The 23,958-nt window shown below is 39.3% G+C and overlaps 1 protein-coding gene across 3 annotated transcripts in view; it reads right to left on the bottom strand.

Annotated features, from left to right (window-relative positions):
- The window catches only part of LOC101157225 (A disintegrin and metalloproteinase with thrombospondin motifs 2), a 143,718-nt gene that overhangs the window by 60,922 nt on the left and 58,838 nt on the right, over positions 1-23,958 (bottom strand). For all 3 annotated transcript variants that reach the window (XM_023959231.1, XM_023959232.1, XM_023959233.1), the window contains exon 3: positions 13,855-14,032. In XM_023959231.1, the coding sequence (XP_023814999.1) occupies positions 13,855-14,032 (178 nt within the window). The remainder of the gene's footprint in view (positions 1-13,854; positions 14,033-23,958) is intronic.

The raw sequence follows: 23,958 nt of genomic DNA, 5'->3' as shown, positions 1-23,958 counted from the left end.
AAACTGGTTACTATTTATTTCTTTTGTAAGTGACCATGGTCTAAGCAGGTTAATGGCCTTCGAAGTGTGCATTATTACTTTTTAACGCACTTTGCGGAAGCAACCGCTTCAACCTCCGCTTCACGTCGGACGGTTCAGGCTTCCACGGCGTGCGTTAAAAAGTGATAATGCACACTTCATCTGCCACTAACCCTTACCTATAAGCCTTAAATGTAAATAACAAAGCCATTAAAGTGTCATTCCCATTAATGTACTTAATGTTAAAACTACATAAAATGGAGAACTCAGAGTCAATCTCTTTTTAATCTTTGTAATGTGTTGACCTAAAAGAAAAAATGTTCCATTTTTTAGGAACAACTATTAATTATAACAACAATGATTGTGATTGTGGAGGGCATCAATGGAGGATCTATGGTCTTGTAGATGACAACCAGGTATGTCCTCATCCGTTGTCTTTTTTTTTTTTTTACCAAGATCTGATTCTGAGCCATTGGATTTTGCTTATTTGCCAACGCCAAGTCCAGATACAACACCTTTGTAACACATTAAAAATGAACAAATGCAAAATAAACAGATCTAGGTTGTCCCCTTTTTTATTCACATTTTTTATCATTAAACACCGAAATACTGCATTTCTCCTTGAGGTAGTTAACTATTAGTTAGAAATAAATTTGATCTGAATGAAAACAGCAGCCAAACTTAAAACATCCAGGAGGCATCAAAACAAATAAGCAAATACAAGTTCAACTCTGCTAAAAAGTAAAGCCTTAGTCACATGCAAAATAAATTGTGACAAATAGAAAACCTAAAACACAACTAAATATCAGGGTAAAGACAAGGTTTTGTGGCCCTCCTTTGGTGTTTGTGTTTGAATGTGTGTGCATAAGCATGTTCTGCAGATGGCCCAGCAACACACTGTAAGCTGCCTGACCACACCTCTTGCACCTTTGGTTGAGGTTTCCTTTACTTCACTTCAGTCCTGGGGGGCCTTAAAATAGCTGACAACACCCAGCTCCAGTGGCAGCTCATTTATAGACAAAGAACCTTGCATCCAGCAAGACCTTTCTGGGTTGGCTTTTTAAAAATTGAGCATTGGCCCCCTTCAAAATTCTAACAGTGAGTGAGCCTTGTTGGGCAATGTTTACTACACTCTTCAGGGACCCCCACCTTTCTTGGGCGTCCTCTTCATAAGCTGAGGTGGGCAGCCCCTATCTTGCCTGGGGTTGGGGAGGGGGGAGGGCCGGAATTCGCGGGTGTTGGTGGGCTGCTCGTCTGAGGCTAGGGGGGCTCCCCGGGGTGAGGTCTTGTGCTGGGCCCCCTGGCACAGTGAAGGGCTATCCTTCTGGCTGGGCTGGGGTCTGCACTCTTTGTGCTCCTGTGCCTCCCTGCTGTCTGGCATTGGAGGCCCCTGCGGCAGACCTGGTAGCCCTGGTGTCTAGCTGGATTGCCTGGTGGGCGGATTTCCTCTATCTGTTATAACGTGCCGGGGTTTAGCCGGATTGCGACACAAAACAGCAAAACTTCCAGTGTCATTACATATTGTTCTTTCTCTTTTTAAAAAATAGAACACGGAGACATTGTAAAAATCATCTGGATCTTATACCTTCAGTTCTGAAATTATATCAAGATGCAAAAGTGGTAAAAACCCAAAGCTGGGTGTGTAAGCTCCTCATTGGTCCTTATAGGCATAAATGATGAAATGGGATTTTACCATCTTAACATATTCATTTGATAGTTTTTTGGGGAAAATATCACCAATTCAAGTACTGACTGGAAAATTCAAAATTCAATGAAATTCCTGTTAGAAAAACTCTAAGTTGGCAAGAAAGGGGCACTGAAATCAGGTAGGATTCTGTAGTCTGAAGTTTGTGCACAAATATGTGCGTATGTAAATCGTGGCAGCTTCTGTGACCTTTCACACCCATCTGTCGTTGATTGCAATTTTGACTGCTGGCGTCTCAATCAGCTGGCAAAACACAGCACAGACAACACTTTCTCTCTTGCTCTCTTCCTCTGTGGCAAACATAGCGCATGTTGACGGGTTAGCTGTGCGCCACAACAAGCATGTGATGGCCACAGAAAAACACACAGTGTTCCCTGATAAACGAGATGGTTTGTTCTCTTCCTCAGGCATGAGCCAATCAGCCTCGAGGACACAAATCTCTCCCAACTGGCGGTGAAGGCCACCGGTCACTATTTATTGGCAATCTCAGTCCTAACTACCCAGACAGGGAGAGCCACACGATTTCCACAGGCAGACATCACCACCGCGTCTGCCTCTGTGTGTGTTTTTCATGTGCTGAGCAGGAAATGTGATGGCAAGCAGATAATAAATTACATCCCACAAGCATAATGAAATGACACACAAAAAGAAGTGCGAGATACACCCAGGAATCTCCTCATTTTAAGACTGCGTGGGTGTGGTTTTATGATGAGGATACTAAGGGCTCAAGCATTAAAGCCAGAGAACCTCCTAAAATTCACCAGAACCCTAACTCAAAAATTACCCCTTGAAATCTGGATAAATTACTTGGACTTTGCTCTCTGATTAGATGGTAATCCATATGTTTTTCAGGTTTGAAAGAAATTTTTTTTGGTGCTTTATTTGTCTTTTTGAGTTTACTGTACCTCCTGAGTAAGAAAATTATTTTAGGATGTTTTATGGTTTTTTTTGTGTTTTTCTTTTCAATTTGATTATGTAATTCGAGAAACAACAGCAACAACAAAAAAATCCCACTGCATGTACAAATATTTAATTATCAACTTTTAAAACAAAAAATTTTGACTATCCAGAAAACACCTCTTTGTGTACACTGTGTTCACCCTAACCCTTTAAACCAAGTGTCCTGCATGTTTTTTGGGACATTCCTGCCCCACCTACTACTTTCCTGATTCAGGTGTTGTTGGCCAGTGGGAACAAGCAGGAGGTAAATATCCCTGGCTAAGCAGGTTGCAGACTCCAATTTGGGAGGAAAAAAGCTCCAGTCTCCTCTGAGAGACTATCTTTCTCTGCAAAAATAATTACAGAGCCACAAAACTGAAAAAACAAACTGTGATTTTTGAAAAGGTGCTAATTTTTGTAAAATAACATTGTTTTCAACGTGTTCAGCTGTTATGTTGATAAATTTACAAATAAGAGGAATCAAATTAAATGAAATTGCATCCTTGTGCATAATTCTTTTAAGTTTATGTAACATTAAAAAGTTGAGATGACAGCAGGAACAATTGATTGTTAAACTACATTTACACTGACCTCTCAAACGGAGGGTCAAGCGACCGCTTCCATTGAAAAGTCTATGTAGAAGCATGTAAACAAGTGTTGCGGGCTTCCATATTCAAAACTCTTGCCTATATATTCAAAACTACGCAATTTTCTACAACCTTTTTCGGGCTTTACGTACAAAACGTGGCCATCAATTCCGCATTAAAAGTTAAACCAGGTTGAACTTTGACCAATCAGGGCCTCGTATGTGGTAGTGATGTATGGATGCTGTCATTTTTAAGTCGCGGAAGGGCCAGTCATTTGAAAACTGATCATGAAAAAGAAATTAAGAATTGTGGTTTGTGCCCGCCAGAATTATGATTCAATTACAAGACTTTCATATTTTGAAATGGATCTGTGAAAGAAAAAGTCTGAAGCAAGATTCACGAGAGTGTTAACACCCCGGGCTAAAGGCATGTTCAAGAATGCGTGCTTAGCGTGTTTACGTAGCTTTAAGGGCCAATTCTTTGGTTCTATGTCTTTTAAATAGTTAGGCTTGGAATTCTGTATATGTTTTAAAAATATATATATATATATCTATATACATACACACATTTTTTAAAAGTAGATGAAAACAAACTATCCAAAATTTATTTTAGTCCTATTTAAGCACAATAAACACTTTTTAATTACCATTTTTGAAACACTTCTCATTTGTTGTCAAAGCTTCTTACATTTTTCCTTGTTTTCCACCTCTACAGGCATGATAGTACTCTCCAAAGAAACAGCGTGGAGACAGGAAGACCAGAGATGAAGAAAGGAATGCAGACACTTGAAAAGAAAAGTTAGCAACAGTGTATGGGAGGAGAATGAAGAGAAAACACACACACAGATGATCGCAAGCCAGGAAACCGGGGTTTAACAGCTTGATCAGAAATCCTTTCAGAAATCTCCAAGAGTTATGAGCAGTGAAAGCCTGGAGAAAGAGAGGGATCACAGAGCTAATATTGGTTATATGCCAAAGAAGAGAACTAAGTTTTCTCTGGCATCAGCATATCTGTTACAGAGGACTATCTATCTCCCTCTCGTTGCTACAGGATGACACATATGGCAGCAGGGGAAGAATCTGCACATAAGCTCTCCAGTGAAGGCCTGCCAGCACTCTCTGTAATTGTCTCAGCGTGATTGTGACCACAGCAGCAAAGACACATTGCAAGTGCCTAATTCTTCCAGTTTTTACTTTCTACTAACAGTTCAAACCTGAGGCTCAATTAGGCCATCAAATACAGCAAAGGAAACTCTTTTCCAGCACTTCAAAGGCCCCTTGATCAGGATTTGTTTTAATTTTAGAGCCATTTTGAAATTGATTTCCTAATTTATTCAAATTTAGCAGAAACTAATCAAAATAAGCTCAAACCTCTGTCTGAGCAGACGAAGCAGACAAATAGATTTTTTGAAGTTTTTTTTTTTTTTTATGTTGAGTTAATGCCATTAGGTTTTTTTTTTTTTTTTTTTTTTTTTTACTGAATTGCCCTAGTTTTATTTCTCTGCTTCACTAAACAGCCAATTTCCCTTTAATTTGATCTGAATCTCATCCTTATGTAACAACATAAATCAGCCAGTTTAAAGGGGACTAAATGATTCTGACTGGAACCAAATTCCCAAATAGATTTTCTATATAAATCCCTGGAAAAGCAATTTGATGCGTCAACCATTCTTAACCTGCGCCGTTTTTCACAGCTGTGAACATGCGTGCCTCTGTCCTGTGTTACTGCCTTTGTTGAATAAAGAGCCACAGAGCTGTGTTTTATTAAATTAAAGTCCCAAGAGGGCACAGCAGCAAATTAACTGCAGCCTAACAAACTCCTACCGCCACACATCACTCCACTAATCAGACAGCGGCAACGAGGCGCGCACTCGCACAATAAAGTAACGCTCTGACGCGCAAGTGGGGAGCAGAGTTTTTTTTAAATCACATCATGCTGTGTGATTATTAAACAAAAGTTGATTTGTCTATGAAGTATAGCCACATCAGCTTCAATTGAAATTTGCACTGAAATTTGATAAAAACTTGACTATTCTATTAAAATGACAAGGTTTTAATTCATATTATTCATTTTCAGTGTTACTGACTTAATGAAAATGTGAATGGACTGATGAGGAGGTTTGTCTCACTTGTTGGATGAATCATATTTCATAAAATATGTCATCTTTGAAAATGGACTGCATTTATTTGAAGTGATTTTGACATTATTAGCAACAGAAATGACAGGTAATTTTTTTCAGTATATTTGTATGCAGGATGCAGACTTCTGACTTCAAACTGCCATCAAAAACTCTGTGCCACATGTAAAAAAAAATGGTGAGCAGTAACGCAGCCATCCAGCCATACAGTTTTGGGCCAGATTCCAACCTCCATGGATCTGGACGCCTGCAAATGGATGCATCAGAATGGGGAAGAGAAAGAAGCTTGTGTAGGTTTTATGTCACCTACAAGGTTATCCAACAGCATCTGCTCCTCATTTACAACGATTTGATTACATACAAACTCAGAAATGCAATTTTAAGCTTAATTTTCTTTATATGTATATGCCCTCCCTAATGAGAAATAAATGCCACCAGAACATTTAAAAAATACCAAAAAAGACATTTTCATCAGCATGAGTTTTTAACTCAGAATTCAAAAATAAGTTTTGTTGCAGAAGCACATCATGGAAGCTTATTTAGCATTGGCTGTCTCTGCTGCACTTCTCTGAGGAGTGCCAGATTTAACACAGAGCGTGTGTGTGTGTGTGTGTGTGTGCGTGAGTGTGAATGTGTTTATGTGTCGAGTGTGTTTGCAGCACTGTGACAGTAGTGGGAGGATGGAAGTCACACGGCATCTCATCTTCCTTGAGTTTCTGTCCCTTGGGTTGGCTTATTGCATAACCGATCTGAAGATGGAGCACCGACCACTTTTTTGGGGAGGCGGGGTGATACACTGCATAACTGATGATCACATCAGCTTTCACACATAAAAAACTTGTTTCTCAATCATAAATGATCATATGAGAATAACTGATTTCAAGGTGACATGACCACAATGGTATGAAAGCAGCATTGCATTGTTTTTTAACAGCTACTATTGTGTGATAAATTTTAAACGTGAGAAATGTCATTACAACACTAGTCCCATTCTATTTTTCCTGACCACCACTTAACTTCAAATGTAAAATTTCCTACTCCGATCATCTTTTCGTCTATCTCTTGAGGGGTTCCCAGTGGTCTTTTAATTAACTGTCCTTTTTTGGGACACAGTTTCTGCAGAGCAGCAGTAGTTCATTAGAATGTCACCTAAAAATTGTGGGCAGATTGTTGGTGGAGAGTGAGCCCCCCTGTACTTCCTATTATCCATCTCTCTACATGGGTTAGGTAGGGTTTTGAGGGGCTAGCTTACTGCTCCTCAAAACCCCAACCAAACATTACAGCCGCAACAAAAATGGGGAGCAATATTAGAGCTATCGTACATTTTTGAGCCATTCCAGCTCAGACGAGAATAACAAAGCTTGTGGCCTGCTGTTGTAGGTTCTACGTCACACCCACAAGTTTTTCCAACAACATTTGTTTGTCTGCTTCTGATTCAGATAGATTTGTATAAAACAATACTGAGAAATGCAATTTTAAGCTTTATTTTCTTTATAAATGTCCTCCATCAGGAGAAAAATGCCACAAGAACATGTTAAAAACACCAAACACACAAGTTTCATCAGAGTGGGTCTGATATACAATAGGTTGAAACTAAATATATTTAAGTATTTATTTAAATTTTTTGTACTTTTCTTTAAAAGAGGTGAATGCACATTATATAGACCAATGCCGTGATAACTGTATTCTAAACTTTTGAAAAATACATGCTTCAACCTTAATCAGTTTACTTTTTCTTCACTATACATCATCTTACCCTGGATGGAAGCTACCTGTGGTGCACAAATTGTAGGATAGATATTCGGACATTTTTTGCCCTAATATTTGCAGGGGGTGTTCTCTTCCCTTTAAGAAAAAAATGGATTTAAATAAAGGATGTAAAGCAGAAGTACTGTCTGCCTGCCTGCATTAAAGGCTCATTTCTGACAGGTTTTCAGACTTGTGAGTTTGTGATCACAGGTGTGCTTGCTTACTTTTCCTGGATTTTTTTAGATTAAAGTGTTGGCATTTTATTTAAAGAACAATGTACTTTTTAAAAATTTTGAATTTGAAGAACAGTGGGTTTTATTTTTTTCAATTAGCAAAGAAGATAAAAAAATATATATAGTGATGTTGTCTGTTAACACTCCCATCATCTTTTGATCTGTTTTAAAACCATTTCCAGTTCCCTTTTAAAGATGATTGTGCCAAAACAAAAAAACCTGTGTTGTTTTTTTGGACATAGTTTCTGCAGAGCTGCAGGAGTTTCACCCCTGAGTAGTGGGCTGGACCATTGACATGGACACCTTTCACCATTTTCCATGATTCCATTGTTTACACTCTCTCACTAGCTTGCAGCCCCTCACAACCCGGACCTAACATTACCGGTGCAACAAAATTGGTGAGAAATATTGAAGCTCTCCAGCTGTACAGGAATGCAAATTTCTGAGTATTTCTTTAGAAAATACAGCAAAATACAGCTGAGAGGGGCTAAATGTGGTCTTTAAAAGGATTGAAACATCAAGAGTCAGGCTCTGGAAATATGAAAGTCATATTGGAGGCAGCACAAAGGTGCTAATCTTGTCAGAGCACCATGATCACCATGATTATAGTGACACCCTCTCAATCATCTTGGCTGTAATAACACAACACTCCTTCATCCTTTAGGGCTTTCCTTTTACTTCAACTCCTCCTGCTCTGTCCGCATACACATATGCAAATATATGAGTCAGCATGGAGTCGGTGGCTGTAGAGTGGAGAGGAGGGCGGCCACATCGTGTTATTTTCCCTGCGGACCTGTTCAGTTAAAGGCAGGTCTGTGGCATGCTGACTGACAGCTCAGTGGAAGGCCTGCTGAGCATTTACAAGAAGGTGAGGAGTCCCACAAGCCGAAAGGGGGAATATGCGCAGACGGACATGCACCTGAACACCAGCAGACACACTAACGCTGTCGAGTCAGCTGTGAGTTAAACACACAAGAAATAAAAGCCTTTTCGACACACAGGGAAACACACACAAAGTGCTGCACAGTAATAAAAACAGTCGCGCTCTCCAGGGATGGAGCTAGCGGCCACAAAGAGGGAGAGCGGAAACAGCTGGCTGCTGAAATACTTCCCCTCCTAACACTGTAATTTCCTCCCAAAGGCACACCTGGGCTTTTCTCACATATGTGTTTTTGCATTTTATGAATCTGCACAGCGCAAAAATGTAAAGCTAACACAACCCCCCCCCCAGTTTCAGTTTGTTCTCTTGTTTTACTAGTGTTTGTGTGTTTATGCAGAATTGCACGCAGATTATTCACAGAGGATCCCCAGAGCACAGTGCAACACCCATCTACTTACATGGAATTACAAGTCATTTTATCATGAGACACCCGCTGTTGCACAACGCCAGCTGCAGTAATAATGCTGCCTTGATTCAGTCTCATCAGACAAATGGCCAAAATAGTATAGTGCATCTTTTCAGTTGAAGGAGACCAAGATAAACACAACTCAAAAACATAGTTCTAACCCAATCTGCTGTTTAGACAGAAATAAAATCACTGACAAGGAACAAAAAAGACATTTGATAAAATCTGTTAAAATTGAGCAGGAAAAGCAAAAAAAAAAAAAAAAAAAGTTCTCTTATGGATGCACAGCCTGTCATTTGCTGCAGACATCCTGTAATTGTCCAAAAGAACTGCAGCCAAAAGCTTGAAACTGTGATAAAGCAATATTTGTTGAAAAATAAAAATAAAAATATCAGATTTCATTGTTAAGAACAGCATTTGCAAAAGATGAAGATGATCCAGTTTACAATAAATTAATCCATAATGATAAAAAGTCTTATTTGGCTTAGAGGCACAATGAACTGTTTTCGTTAAAGGACAAAACAAACTTAGCATGCTACTGCTTGTCAAAATGTCAGGTAAAAAGTAGGTATTTCCTAGGTGGAGAACCAGGGTTTGTTTCCCAGGGGGCACATTGAGGTTAATCCCAGTGTGGGACCTTAGGCAAGACCTTTCACACTAATGCCTAACTACAGTATGGATCCACAAGGGGTCTCTGGGTCTTCCTGTGCCGATCCCCATCCTGGTCGACATACAGGGTTGTCCCAGGAAGGGCATCCGGCATAAAAATCTGTGCCAAACCAAATGTGCAGGTCAGTGCAAGCTGATTCACCGTGGCGACCCTTGAGCGGATGTGCCAAAAGGTGAACAACATTCAAAGGTATCAAGAGCAAATCAAAGACACAAATCAAAGACAACTAAGACTCCTTGTTAAGCATTGAATGTGAGTCTGTGAGGGAGTTGTGTTAAGGGTACCTGTGTTGCAGAGTAGTTGACCTCTTGTCACTTGTTGAGATCCCTTTCTACCCCCCACCCCCATCAATGGAAGTGTCTTTGAACCCCACACTGCTCCTAGAGCCTGGTTAGCACCTTGCATGGCTGCCATTGCAGTATGACTTTGTGTTTGTGTAAATGGAGTGTGACTCTGAACGTGACTTGGTCTTGAAAAGCACTTTGGTGAACCTTGTTCTGTTTAAAGTGCTTTATAAATAAAGTTGAGTTGAGTTGAGTTGAAAAACGCTACATACCGGCAATTAAACTCCATTTGCCATTTATGATCCTATGCCTGACTTGCAGAGGTTGGTGGGGGAAGATGCTAAACAGCAGAGACTTTTTAGCGCTGGCCTTTCAAAGACCCTGTCTGACTTCCTGTTGGCGGAGTTTAATTGTGTTGTTTTGAAATGCAGCAAAAATCCAAAAGGACAAAGTAACTTTATAAAACAAGAGTTTGAATTAGACAAAACAACCTAACACAATGGACAACAATCAGAAAATAGAAAGAAAATCGCAAAACAAATGCTAGAAGCTTAGATCTTGCATCGTGGTTGTGGTGCTCCGCCCTGTTACTTCCCAACCAACTAATTGCAGTCTTTTTGGCCAAACTATTGTGGAACTTTCACTTTGCACAAACAATATGTATCTGACAATTATCTACAAAAACAAGTAGGCTGCTAACCACGGCACATTTTTGTGTGCTAGCCTGTCTGCAAAATGAAGCTCAATGCAACAAAACCAGCAACCAATAACATCAGTCTGAAAAACCCAAATGAGTATTTATGCCACAGGAACTATAACAGGCTGTCTGATGTCTAAGTGCCATGGACTGGATTGCATGCATGTAAATTTGGAAGCACATGAACGTGAAGTCCCACGGGAAACAGGAATTCTACTTTCAGTGTCTGGAAGAAGATGACAACACGTGTGGGAGGAAATTAAGTGACCTTAAGATTAAGTGACCTTACCGACCCCACCTAAACAGACAGATTATGAAATCAATAGCATTAGTAAACAGTAGGTCTAAAAGCACAAATAAAATGTGATTAAAGGAAATTGTGGAGGTTTTGTGGGAGGCAGATGAAATGGCCGACCTCCTGCCCTGGTAAAAAGAATGGCAATCTGTCATTTTCAATCAGCCAAGCGATTAATTGACGAATATGCCGCATTAATAATACAGCTTGCTCTCCATTTTGGACATTGATTCACACTTTCTCGGCGTATGGTGGAAGAAACCAATCAATCCGGCTCCCTTCATCCCTTTTTTTTCCCCCTTTCTTCCTCAGCTCCTGCATTACATCGCTAAATATAGCTTCCTTCCCTCTGTCTTTAGCCGCACAATGAGTCCTGCATTTAATAAAGGACTGCAAATTCAACAAGTCGGATATAGAAAATCTCCAGAAATGATTGACTGAATTTAAAAACAAACACTTTATCAGCTTAATGCATCAGTAAGGAGAGATGATTTAAAAGTTGGGGGGAAAAGTGATGTAAATATTTGGGGTTTAGAGTTTAAAAGTGAAGAGTCATGAAGAGTCAAACTGAGTCAGTGAGGCTGAGATGTTGCAAAGATTTAAGGTTACAACTTGAAGGTAAATGCATTGTTTACATAATGTCATGTTTTAGAATAGCACAGAAACAAAAAAGTGATAAGTGAAATAAGAGAGCGATCTGCGCCTCAAATGCTACTGGGAGCAGCACATGCCTGCTTTTCTTGTCTGTCTGTCTGTCTGCTTAGCCTTGAAAATCCCAGCACTCAGAGCCAGACGACCACAGAACTCATGCCCACGCCATCCATGGACACGCACACACAAACACACAAAAAGGCCTGTTCTTTTCCTACGCTATTGATCTGCACCCCACTCTTCATTAGAAGGAAGGATTCAAAGGCAGCAAGGAGCAGCGAGATGCATTGAGAGTGTGTGTGTGTCTTTGTGTCTGTGCAAAAGCAGCATGTTTGTGTTCAGAAAGTGGAAATGCCTGATCAAGGAAGTTGTGTAAGCTCTGTGGGTTTACATCGTGTATAAGCGCGCTTCCGTTAAGTTTTTTTTTTTTTTCTTCGCATGTGCTCACGCTGTATAGTCCCTGTGTCTGTGTGAGGATGTACTGCCAGGTATCAGTAACAGTGGGAGCAGTACTCTGTTACTCTAATGCATTCTGTTCACACCGGGTGTTCCTATGGAAACTCTCTGTATATTATTAGACATTCTCAAATCAACTGCTCAGAATAGGAAGACATAGATCTCATCTATTGCAGTCCATATATTATTAAGAGTTTCAATCCGTGCCGGTGATGAGGTCTGCTAAGGGCTTTACACGAGCTTGACCGGCATTCAAAAAAAACTTTACTCGTTGTTTTTCTAAGCTCCAAAGTCCATTATCGTAAAGTGGGTGTTGTCTGATTTTGCAGTTTTGTCAAATTTGGGGTTTTTAATATATTTATAAACAGACAGCTTTGCTTGAAGACCTGATCCTTAAACAGATCAAAAATCAAAGCCAATTCGATCTTCGTCGTCCTACTCTCTGTCACTAAATGTAATCTTTACAGTTTGATTACTTGTTTAAAGTCCTATTTCATAATATTAATTTTGATATTGCAAAAGTGGTCTTTTAACTATGGTTTTGACGTTTTTAGCCAAAAGCAAAAACTTGTGTCATTTTTCTCGAACATAGTTGTTAGTTGCATAGTAGTTTATTAGAAATGTACCCTTGAGTTGTGAGCAGGAACGTTGATGCTATAGCTTACAGCCCCTCACAACCCCAATCTAATAATACCAGAGCAAAAAAAGGGCAAGCAATAGTGGAACTATCTAGCCGAACAGTTTTGAGCCAGATGCCAGTTCAGATGAGAATATCAATGATGTACATGGATTTGTCTATGAGGGGATGCAGAAGAGTGAAGGGGAGCAGGGAGCTTGTGGTCCACCGATTGTAGATTTTACGAGAGATTTTTCAAACGACATTTTTTTCATCTGCTCCTCATTCAGTCAGTCAGCATGCCTTAACAATTTAAATAAAGAAAAACTGAGAAATGCAGTTTTAATCTCACTTTTCTTTAAACATATCCTCCATAATGAGGAAAATGCTTCAACAACATGTTAAAAACTAGAGCGGATCTCTAAACAAACAGGCTTTCCTTGAGTACTGGTTGTTTTTAACTGATCATATATCAAAAACAATTTGATGTCCATTGCCTCACTACCTGATACTAAATTGATATCCTCACAATTTAAATACTGTTTTGTCTTTCTATATTATTCACCTGCAAAGGTGTGTGTTGGTTTTATGCTTGCAGATGAAAAAGGCACCTTAATGCAAAATAGTTAGTGAAGGTTTTGTATTTGTTTGTTTGTTTCATCAGTTGTGGTCAGAAGTCACTTGTGCTTCGTCTCTGTTGTTCAGTCCCACTAAATTATCTAAATTCTAAATGAATTGAATGCATACGAAATAGAACTTAAAAGACTTCAAAAAATACAAGGTTTCTGTAATAAAGAACAAATCAAGCCAGCAAAAGGAAACAGAGATGAAAATGCAAATGTGCAATAAAAATACTCCATTGGTTGAGTTGTCGCAGCCAGACACATGACATTCAGTCTACTCTAATACACATTTTATTTCCAACAAAACAGTAAGGCTGACGTGTTTTTTTTTCTCTCTAAAGTTTTTTCTCTCAAATTAGTTATTTTTGTAATAAAAAAAAAAAGCTTGTAGGAAAAATGAAGCCGATACCAATGACTCTGAGTGCCAGATGTCGATTTTTAATGTGACTGTAGGAGTATGTTATTCTGCTCGAGATGCTGTGGGTGTGAACTAACTATGTTAGTCTCCATATTTCTCCATATGTCACATAATTTTTATTTTCTCCTGGAAATTAGAGCAATGATACAGGGATGCACTTGAAAATGCGCAGGTGTGAGTTATTCTTGACATCAGTTACATTCTGAAGTTCAGTTAAATAGAATGTGGTCAAGGTTGCGATAGCATAATTAAATGAGAGAAATGTCTGTGGGTAATGTTGACTCAAGGAGAAATTCTTTTCAAGGTTATGCAATTTTGTGTTTTTAGCATAAATCAAGTGCGTCAAAGTGTCTACGTGACGGATGGATGAAGAAAAAGAATGCTTCAAAGAAGGATGTATCGAGCTGCAGGACAGGAAACGCACACCAACCTCTAGCGTGGAAGCCCTCTGCTGCACTGCTGATGGGGGGTTTCTTAACAGCTGAGGAGCGATAGACGATGTGCACCCGGCCTCCTCCTGCTTCTTCCTCCTCCTTTTCTACCACCCCATCTCCCCTGTCTAGTGGCTCGATAAAAAACTCCTCTTGCTCTGTCCTGATCACGCCAGCCTGAAAGAAAAATATTAATTGGACAGAATAAATATTTATAGGTGAACTTTGACATCGGTGTAACAAGGGTTAGTCCTTCACATGTCATGTGCGCCTCCCCACAGTGGCCCTGAAGTGCAAATCACACTAACAAATCACTCAATGCAGTAACATGTTGAAGATCACAATTTAAAAAAAGCGAAACAAACAAAGGAACAATTTTAACAATTTTAGAAATCAGAACAAAACTCCCGAAACCAAAACACAATTTTAAAAATAAAAATAGAAATCGAAATAAAAATGATAAATTTCAGAAAACAAAAAAATGCAGAAATCAAAATGAAATGTTAAAATAACGAAACACAAGAAACCTTAAAAGGTAGGTAGGTACTATGGGACATCGCTAATTGGATGATGACATTTCATTTTTGATATTTACATTTTTTCAAAAGCGTCTTCAATGTCCACAATAAAACTTTTAATATTACACACAGCATATCCAGTATTGCTTTATGCCAAATAACTTTAAGTAGAATGATGGTCAAACGTCATCATCCAATCACCGATGTCCCACAGTACCTGCCTTTTCCGGTTTTCTTATTGTATTTAGTTTTTTAACTCTTCATTTTGATTTCTTGAAATTACTTTTGTTTTCGATTCATTTTTTTTTTTGAATTGTGTTTTGGTTTTATAGAATTTTGTTTTGATTTCTAAAATGTTGTGTTGTTGTTTTTGTATTGGCGGTTACGCTTTTTATAAATGTCATCGTGATGTATTGCGTTGAGTAATTATTATTGTGATTTGTACTACGGGACTTCCCCTGTTTTATTTTTTACCCTTGGTGGTTTGGGGACATGCTGGGTGAAAACCAAAAGAAGGCAAATCAATGACCCCCCCCCCCTACATCCCAGAGGCTTCACAGAGGTTCAGAGTGACACCTGGCATCTAAAATAGCCGGCGCACGAGCAGGAGATGAGATTGTCCCACTCCAATCCTCAGCTAACACATCCTGTCAGGTAATTTCCCATGTCCGCTTTTGACACTCACTTTCACAACACGCATTAGCAGTGCACAGATGCAAACTCACAGGAAGTGCGTTAGACAGGAGGGTTGGGAGGGAGGGAATGACGAAGAGCAAAGGAGTGAGAATACAGAACAAATGTGCAAAAAAAAGGAGTTACACACATATACATGGGGAAAACAAGCACTGGGAAATTTGCCCGTCACTCTCTCTTATTCCATCTGTCTGTTTAAGACAACTGGTAATTACCAAGGCAACACACTGTTGTAGAGGAAAGCCATGAGGGAGATCACGCAACGGATTGAGAGGTAGATAGGACCAAAAATAAGAGTAATATGGACACATTCAACACTTGCTTTTCTCCTGCTCCCATTGCTATGAACAGGAAAGGGAGACATAAAAAGCAAATTCAAGAAATTAAAGTAAGAGAAAGACAGAAAGAAGCAGCAAGTATGGCTGAAAAATAAGCATTGTGAAAAGGCCTATATCATGCAAAATCATCCTTTTTGAGCTTTAAAGTGTATTTTAATAGTAACACTCTTCTTCAAAAAATACACCTCAAATTACGTAATAGCATAATAAAAAATGTGACGTTTTACATTTTAATTGTAACACTTGTTTTCTGAAATTTTAAACTTGCGTCTACATTCCAAGTTAAAACTCCTGTCTTGTTTTTTGTTGTCGCTGTTGTGTTGTCTGCAGTAACTTCCATGCATTTCACAATAAAATGAAGTACAGTACAGCTAAACCACTTCACTGCTTAATGTATGTTTGCATGCATTGAAAGTCAGTCATCAATACTACTTTTGAGGTTCTATAAATTGATGATCTTTTAAGGTCACATATTCTCTCTGCTACAGCTGGGCAGGTAGGTCTTAGACCCCCCCCCACAATGACCCTATTCATGAAACAGCAGCAAAAGTAGAAAAATTATTACAACATAGTTTAAAATTTCAAATTAAAATTCACCATGAAAAGGTGTTGAAGGCAGTCTTGAGAGCAATGCTATGGCGGTTTATTGGTTTTTATCATCTTGTCCCCTCTCTCCTTTTTCCTCCCCGTTTTGATGCTTTGGTCCACAGGGGATCTCAGCAAGCCCCTGACCTCTCCTACCACCTCCTCCTTTTTTGTCCTTTTATTTCCCTTCTTCCCTTCCTTTCTCATCCCACTACATTTGAGAGCCATCGTGAGGAATTACGATTGGATCTGACAGATCTTCAATGATGCATGCATTCCACTTCCAGCATATCAAGCAGTGGGGAGAGGAGAGCAGTGTTAAGGATAAAAAAAAGATGACACGTGGGACAGGGAGACAGGGCTGGATCGATCAGATCAAGCATAATGGGGATGGAGGTTTAGAGACACGGGTACCATGAGGAAGCAAAAAACTACTTTAAAAAAAATCCTGATGTCAACAAGGCATTTAAGCACCTGTACATATTTCTAGTGTAAAAAAAAAACAAAAAATAACAAAAAAAACAGCCTATTGTTTTCAGTCTCTTCTGAAGCAGGAAGAGCAAAGTACTACCTGTGGTCAGGGGAATTACAGGGAGGCTTGTCCAAACACCATATCCAGAACAGGGGCAATAGATTTTCAATCATCAGCAGTACACCACATGACTTCACTGGCCAAATTTGAGTCTTTCGGTTAAAACCTAAATAGTCTCAAGCAAAAAAACAAGTGCTATTGTACTTTTGATGTAAAAGAATGACCTAATAAAACATAGCCCCTGCTCTTTAGGAAGATATAGAACTATTCAGATTATTTTTACAAATATGTTACATTTTTTACATAGTTTGGCCAGGGATGTGGCTAATACTCAGGAGCAATTTTTTGGGGATTTTTGTATAGGCTAATATAGTCATTATTTTCCCATTAAGAGCTTCTAGAGGGCACTGTAGATGTTTGTATCAGTTTTTGCTACAGATAGCAACGCAGAAGAAGAAGCGCCATCCACAACAAACATGGAGGAGAATCTGATCATTCTCCTTGTGCACTTGATGATATTTTTCTTATGTGCATCGAGACAATATTACTCTTGTTTTAATTTTTTTCTTCTTCTGACTAATGTAGGACAGCAAGTCATCATGCTGGGCACAGAAGGACACAGAAGTACTGCTGACAGCGGCGTCACGCAGATGCAGCTCCTTTAGTAGAAGGGAAAGATCTCCTTAAAGAAAATTGACTATGAATGAGTCCTTGAACCCAGACATGCAGATTGTGATAAACGATGCTTTTGTGGAGCTCTTCATAACGAATGAACCCGATCTCCCAACGTCTTCAGGGACTTCCGTGCATTGTAAATGAGATCTAAAGTCAGTGCTACCAGTGATGAGGCTAAAATCTTTTGATGGGAGCATCTAGTTTATGGACACATTTTTGGACAAGCATTTGATACGAAGTGAAAGTGAGGCAGCAGATTCTAATTTGACCCGGGAATCATGTTCAGTGTGAACGCAGTATAACCCCGGGCTTGGTGGATTTGTTCAAAAGCGTTGCACTTTTCTCCAAAAAGCGCAACTTATACTCAGGAGCATCATCGATGTGTTTCTTTTTCTGCCTTTTTCTGCATTTTTTGGTTCCCATGAATATTCCTCCAGTGCTACTTCTGGTCCGCAAAATATAAAAATAGTCTTCAATGACGGCAGAAAGACCTGCTACATTTGCCACCATTGTGTTTTGACTGATATTTAAAAATATTTCACTCACTTGAGATATCCACAGCTGCCGGGTTTGTTGTTTTTCAAAAACCCATTAGGGTTTAGGAAAACCCTTTCCAGACAGCCAGTTAGACCTTTTAAGCAGCATCAGCCTGTGTTCTCTAGTAAGGGATTAAATGTCATACTTGAGTCAATTTTTGTCAAAAAGAGCAAAACATTATCTTCAAAAATTAAACAAGGCTTCTTACTTTAGGTTAGAAATTCAAGATATTTTCTTATTTGTGTTTTTTTTTATGACCCCACCCTTTCCTTTTGCAACCAAGGGGTTATGCATGTGCTCCAAATTTGGATTTTAACGTAGAGTTTCCAGTTACAACTGGAGGATTCTCTGTCTGAAACCACACTGAGCTCTATTTGAAGGAGTAACTTGAGTCCGGGATGAATTCCAGAGGGGCACGTGAGGCAGATGAGTAGCCGAAGAGCAGTGTCGGTGTGGGTCAGCGGATGTTGCGGTCAGGATCAAAGTCACACCCAGTCAGGGCCTCTCAGTTCAAGTCCAGCCCAGGCGGAGTCTATGCACGTTTGATCTGCTGTTACTGTGTGTTGCTGTGCGTGTGTGTGTTTGCTGTGATTTGTAACCCTGCTTCTTCTGGATAGCTTCACACACGCAGTGGTGCACACACATCGGCAGGCAGCCGTGGCAGGGCAAGCACAGTAACACAAACACACACCCGCACCAAAATAAAGCTCTGATGGTGAGTCACTCATTCAGCGTAACCCTCCATTCATTCATCCCCTGAGTCATAACAGAATGAGCCTTGTTCAGCAGTGAGCCTGATTTGTCACACTTCAGGGATACAGAGAGGCAGATTAAGAGCACATGTTACTGTAAATATCAATGCGGTTTTATTTAACCGCATTAATCTGCAGCTATCAACACGTTTGTGATCAGAAAATCCCAGTTTTGTTTGATCCTCGCTAGAATGTACAGATTATTTCCTTAATGTACCCTCAGAAAACCTATTTTCTGTTGTATTAATCATTGAAAAATTAACAGAATTTAAACCAGGAAGAATAGGACAGCTAAAGTCTTTAATTAGAAAGGCAGAGATTATTATTTGATAGAATCAATTAAGGATGTAAGAGGGTGAAGAGAAGACTAAATCTAGTCAAATAAACAACATTTAAAGACCCAATGCTCATAAGTTAAGGCCGAAACTGTAGTATTCTAGATGCAAGATCCTCTGACAAGTACTTTTTTCCTTTTGTTTTCTTTGAAATAGCCTGTTTGTTTTACTTCTGACTCAGTTGTCAAAGTCACAGAATTGCAAAACATATGCTTTTATCTCTGTCACTTTAAAACGTGCATCAATTTTATTTTTGTAGATGGACAAGCAGTGATGATAAGATCCAGTGTCCAGATGACATTGAAACATATGGACCAAAAAAGTACTGTGCAACATAAAAAATTGTCCTCAAAAAGTCAGAACCCAACGTTTTCACCTTCAAAATGTGGCTAAAAATATTGACTTTTGAAGAGAAGAGGACCGAGTGAGTGTGATGTCACCCATAGAATATGACCTGCTTCCAACCGCCCTCTGCAACACACCGTCAAGCGACCACCTCCAATGAGTAGTCTTGCCTTTGCGCATAGTTACGCTAGTTTCTACGACCGTTTTCTGGTTCTACGTACAAGATGCACCCATTGAAAACGTGTTAAAAGTCAAACCAGTTTAACTATGACCAATCAGGCACTCGGATGTGACATATGTTTAGAATTCCTCTTGATTGGAATTTCCAGCTGTTTGAAAGTTGATCTTGAAGGGGAAATTTATTATTGGGGTTTTTGTCTGGCCGGGATTCTATGACACCAAGTCTTTTATCGGAATAGAGCTGTGAAAGAAAAAGCCTGGAGCAAGATTTGCACTGATTCAACATTTCGCACTAAGCCTCTTCAAGCTGTAGGTGGCAAACATGCGCTTGTATTAGACAGCGGGTAACTAAAAACACGTTCTCGAATGGACATCACATTGCCTGTGTGAATGTAGCATAATGAAACTAAGTAATTCCAGTCGCCAATTTTTTCATAGAACAGATCTGCCATGTAGGAACCAGAAATTGCCAGTAAGCAAATATTGGTCCAAGTCAGTGTGAGTCATCATCATTTCTATGGCAACCACTTTCGCAAGTCAGGAGTGAGCTTGCTGGAAGTCCACATCCCTACACTTGAAAACTGGCTCAGTAGAATCTGTTAGTCAAATAATTTGAACGTGAGACTGCTTATTTCTACTAACTTAAATAACTTGCATTGTAATGTAACTATTATAGTAATATAATAATAAAATTTCCCACAAAGCCACCACAATTTTCTGGGCTTGGAAAGAGGTTTGAAAATCTATTCATTTTAACTTTGGTCTGAAAATAAGGAAACATGCATGTTCCTTGTACTTCCAATTGCAATGATATATAATATGCTGCTGGTTAAACTATTCACCTTTGCTTGCACCTGCAAAACAATGGAAATTGGCACAGCAAACAGGAGAATACATGACGCCCAGTCACGCCTCTTTGCTTTGCAGAACTCATGCATTGTGAAAAGGACACAACGGCGAAGCCATAGCAGCATCAAAACAGAATCATCAGTGCATTTTTGTACTTTCTTCTCAATGTAAGAAAAACTTGAAAAAATGCGATGCTTTAAAGAGAAAAAGATTGTTACTTGACTTTCAAACACTTTCATCTTTACCCACTATAGAACAAATTGACAAGGTAGCAGCAGCTCTGGGCTTCATCGGTTCTGAAATTATGACATTTATTTCTCTCGTGGCTTACAGAGATGTGCATTAAAATAATAAAGATTTAAAAAAAAAAAGTATTTTCTGACTCAAAAATTACTCATGGAAGAACTTTTTTTAAACGTTTCCTTTAATCTTGAAAAACACCACTAAGATTTATGGGGAAACATTTCATGTTTTGACTCAGATTACCAAAGACTAGGGTAAAGGCTAGTTTGAGGCGCAAACCGGTGAATTTGAGTAATTAATTATTAAATAAAAGTTACAGAAATATTCATAAAAGGCAAATAAACAAACTCAGTTTCTCTGCGTGTGCTGGATACCTTAGAGTCCCACTCTGATCATCTTTGATCCATTGTAAAAGCGTTCCGAGTTTTTTTATTTAACTATGATTATTTTAGCAAAGGCAAAAACTGTTGTTTTGAGGGATATATTTTCTACAGAGTGACAGCCGTCCATAAAACCTCTGAGATCTGGGATCATAAGCCCGCCCCAACCTCCCGCCATTCATCTGTTTACATCCTCTCTTGCTTATTTGCAGCCCGATTCACCACAATTTGAATAAAGAAATACTCAGAAATGCAATTTCTAAATTAACTTTCTTTATATTAGTCCTTTAGTATGAGAACATTTCCACAAGAACATGTTAAAAACACTGATGACATCTATAACTTTTATCCCTGTCAACAGAGCGTAACACTGACTGGACCCTAAACCGGATAAAAAAATAAAATTACTGTTGCATTTTAAGCTAACCTTAAAAAGCTAAACTTTATGCACAAATTGATGCATTTTAAGCCTGTCCCAGTCAGTCTTTTTTTTATACTTAGTCTGTAACTGCGCCTCCTTTGCAAAGTTCTTTGACCAACATTTTTGATCTCATGGCAGCCAGACAAAACACTCCCTCTACTGTCTCCAACAGATCCTAAAACTGTGCCATTCACATTTGAAATCAAGCATGAAAAGGAAGCAGCTTGTCAGTGAGCTTTTAATTTGATCTATCAAGAAAACCGCCTTTCTTATGAAGATGACCACCTCGAGCACCACCACGCTGCTCTACACACCATACGGTGTATTCTATTTGTCAGCTCTTGTTTTTCCACTTTTGTTCTCTTTTCGGCCTTTTCTCTGTTGTGTGTTTCAACTCTTCTAAATAAGCAACAAGTAGGTTAAGTTCAGGTTTTGGGAAATTAAAAGACGCAGAAATCAAGACAAAGAAATTCTGGAAGCTACAACCACCAAAGAGAGCAGGCAAATGCCAAACCAGAATATCATGGCTGCACGGTAATTGAACATTTCGGTTCAGGGTGAGAGCATTGACAGACAGAAACACAGATGCTAACGGTCTGACAGGCAGACTGAGAGACAGCCAGACAGTTTGGGCTGCCTCCGTTTCCTGTTCTCACTTTCTCTCTGGTTCCATTCAGACAATATTGAGGCAACAACCCAGGAAGAAACTAATTTAGAAAATCTGTTTTATAAAACTTTAGTTTATACCAGGAGAAAACATGAACATGAACAAGACTGGACACTAAATATGTAACTTGAAATTTGAAAAAAATAAAAACTAAATAAATAAACTCATGGGACAAATCTAAAGGCACACAAATCAAAGAAAGTCTTATCATTAAAGTTGTTGTCTGAGGAGGTGACTAGCAAAACAAATCATTTTGTTTTTGCAGTTTAATTCCAGGTCAGTGCTAACTCAAAGCAAGCATACAGCTGTTGCAATTGGGCTTGAAATTTTAATGCTGTTTGATCATCTCATCTAACTTTGCACTAAAACTAAATGAATTTCAATGTGCTCTGTGTGAATAACATCCACAATCCCTCCTGTTAGTGTGAACGCTGTGAAGCATTCACTCTTCTAACCCTCCCACACATGTTTCTGCACATTTAAACTCTTCTTTATTTTTACTCATTTCCATCTTTCTGGCATTGAAACATTACCAGTAATCTTCTTTTGAATGGAGGTTTTGTTTGGTTCTCATTTATGGTTTTTGAGACTTATTCATGCTCATTGAAAATAAAAAAGAAATGCTTCAAACCCTTTAAAGACTGTATTTATTGAGAAAGACCTCAGCGCACCTACAGCTAAGAAAATCATTCAAACTTTAAGCAAATCCTGCAGAAGTCAGGCTTAATTTTTAATCAGATTTTCAAGAATTGTTAGTTACGTCAGTGATTTAAAATCAAATATTCACCTTAGTAGCTGCATTAGTGGCCTTTAAAATTTCAGCCATATTTTTGTTTGCACTTTAAATATATATATATATATATATATATATATATATATATATATATATATATATATATATATATATATATATATATATATATATATATATATATATATATATATATATATATATATATATATGGGGCAATTACCATAACAATGAGGGGCAATTAACATCACCCAGTGAGGGTCCTTGGGCAAGACCCTTAACGCTACCGCCTACCTCACAACATGAGAGACAATGAACCACATGTCATGCCGGCTCAGACGTCGCCCGGCCAAACAAGGTCTGCGTCAGGTGCTGAGGAACCAGAGCACCCTGATGGAAAGTGGGCTACTGGAACAAGACGGAAATGGACTAGATGTGAGAACAAGGTTCTGTTAGAATGCTACTACACAAGTAATCCCACCCAGAGGGGTTACATGCAGAGAATGTGGAATTAATGGATGCTTCGAAACCCACAATCAGGGCTAACTGCCAAACAACTGGTAGCCCAGTGCTCTTACATCCACAAACGGCAACTCCTATCACAACTTGAGATTGAAGCAATACAATACAATGCCACGGGAGAGCCAGAACAACAGGTCAGAGAGGAGGTTATACCACACTCCCACCCTGAGATTGGGTACACAGCCCCAACAACCACAATTACACTGAGCGAGGCAGCAACTGACCTGAAAGACAAGATCATGTCTACAATGAACACTAGGCAACCCCGACACCAGCTACAACGGTTAAGTCAGGGGTCGGGAACCTATGGCTCGCGAGCCATATATGGCTCTTTTGATGGTCACATGTGGCTCGCAGACAAATCTTTAATTATAGTTTTTTTTTTTTCATTAGACCAGTCCTTCTCGGGCGCGATGCGATGCCAGAGGCGCGCAGTAGTAGCGGTGCTTAGAGAGAGAAATCTGCGCCAGCGCTATCAGTTACTATTATCTATTATTTCACAGAGTTTGTACCAGCTGTAAACCTGTGAATTGCCGTGCCTAAAACTACGCGCTCCCGTCTCTGAGAAAGAGCGCGCAGATGCGGGGACGTGATGTGTGAGGAAGAAAGCAGAGGGTGGGGCTGAGGTGTTGTGGGGACAGGCAGCAGGTGAATCGCGCAGGGATTGTAAAAACGTAAAACCCGCTTCCCGTCACTCACTGCAGTGTGTGAGTGTGTGTTTGTCTCCACGTCTGCATGTGAGCGTCTGCCTCACATCTACAGAACATTCAGACCTACGAT

This window comes from Oryzias latipes, chromosome 10 (genome assembly GCF_002234675.1).
Source record: "Oryzias latipes chromosome 10, ASM223467v1".
NCBI classification, from domain to species: Eukaryota; Metazoa; Chordata; class Actinopteri; order Beloniformes; family Adrianichthyidae; genus Oryzias; species Oryzias latipes.
The sequence above is the reverse complement of the archived record's forward strand: the minus strand, read 5'-3'. Positions and strand labels throughout refer to the sequence as shown.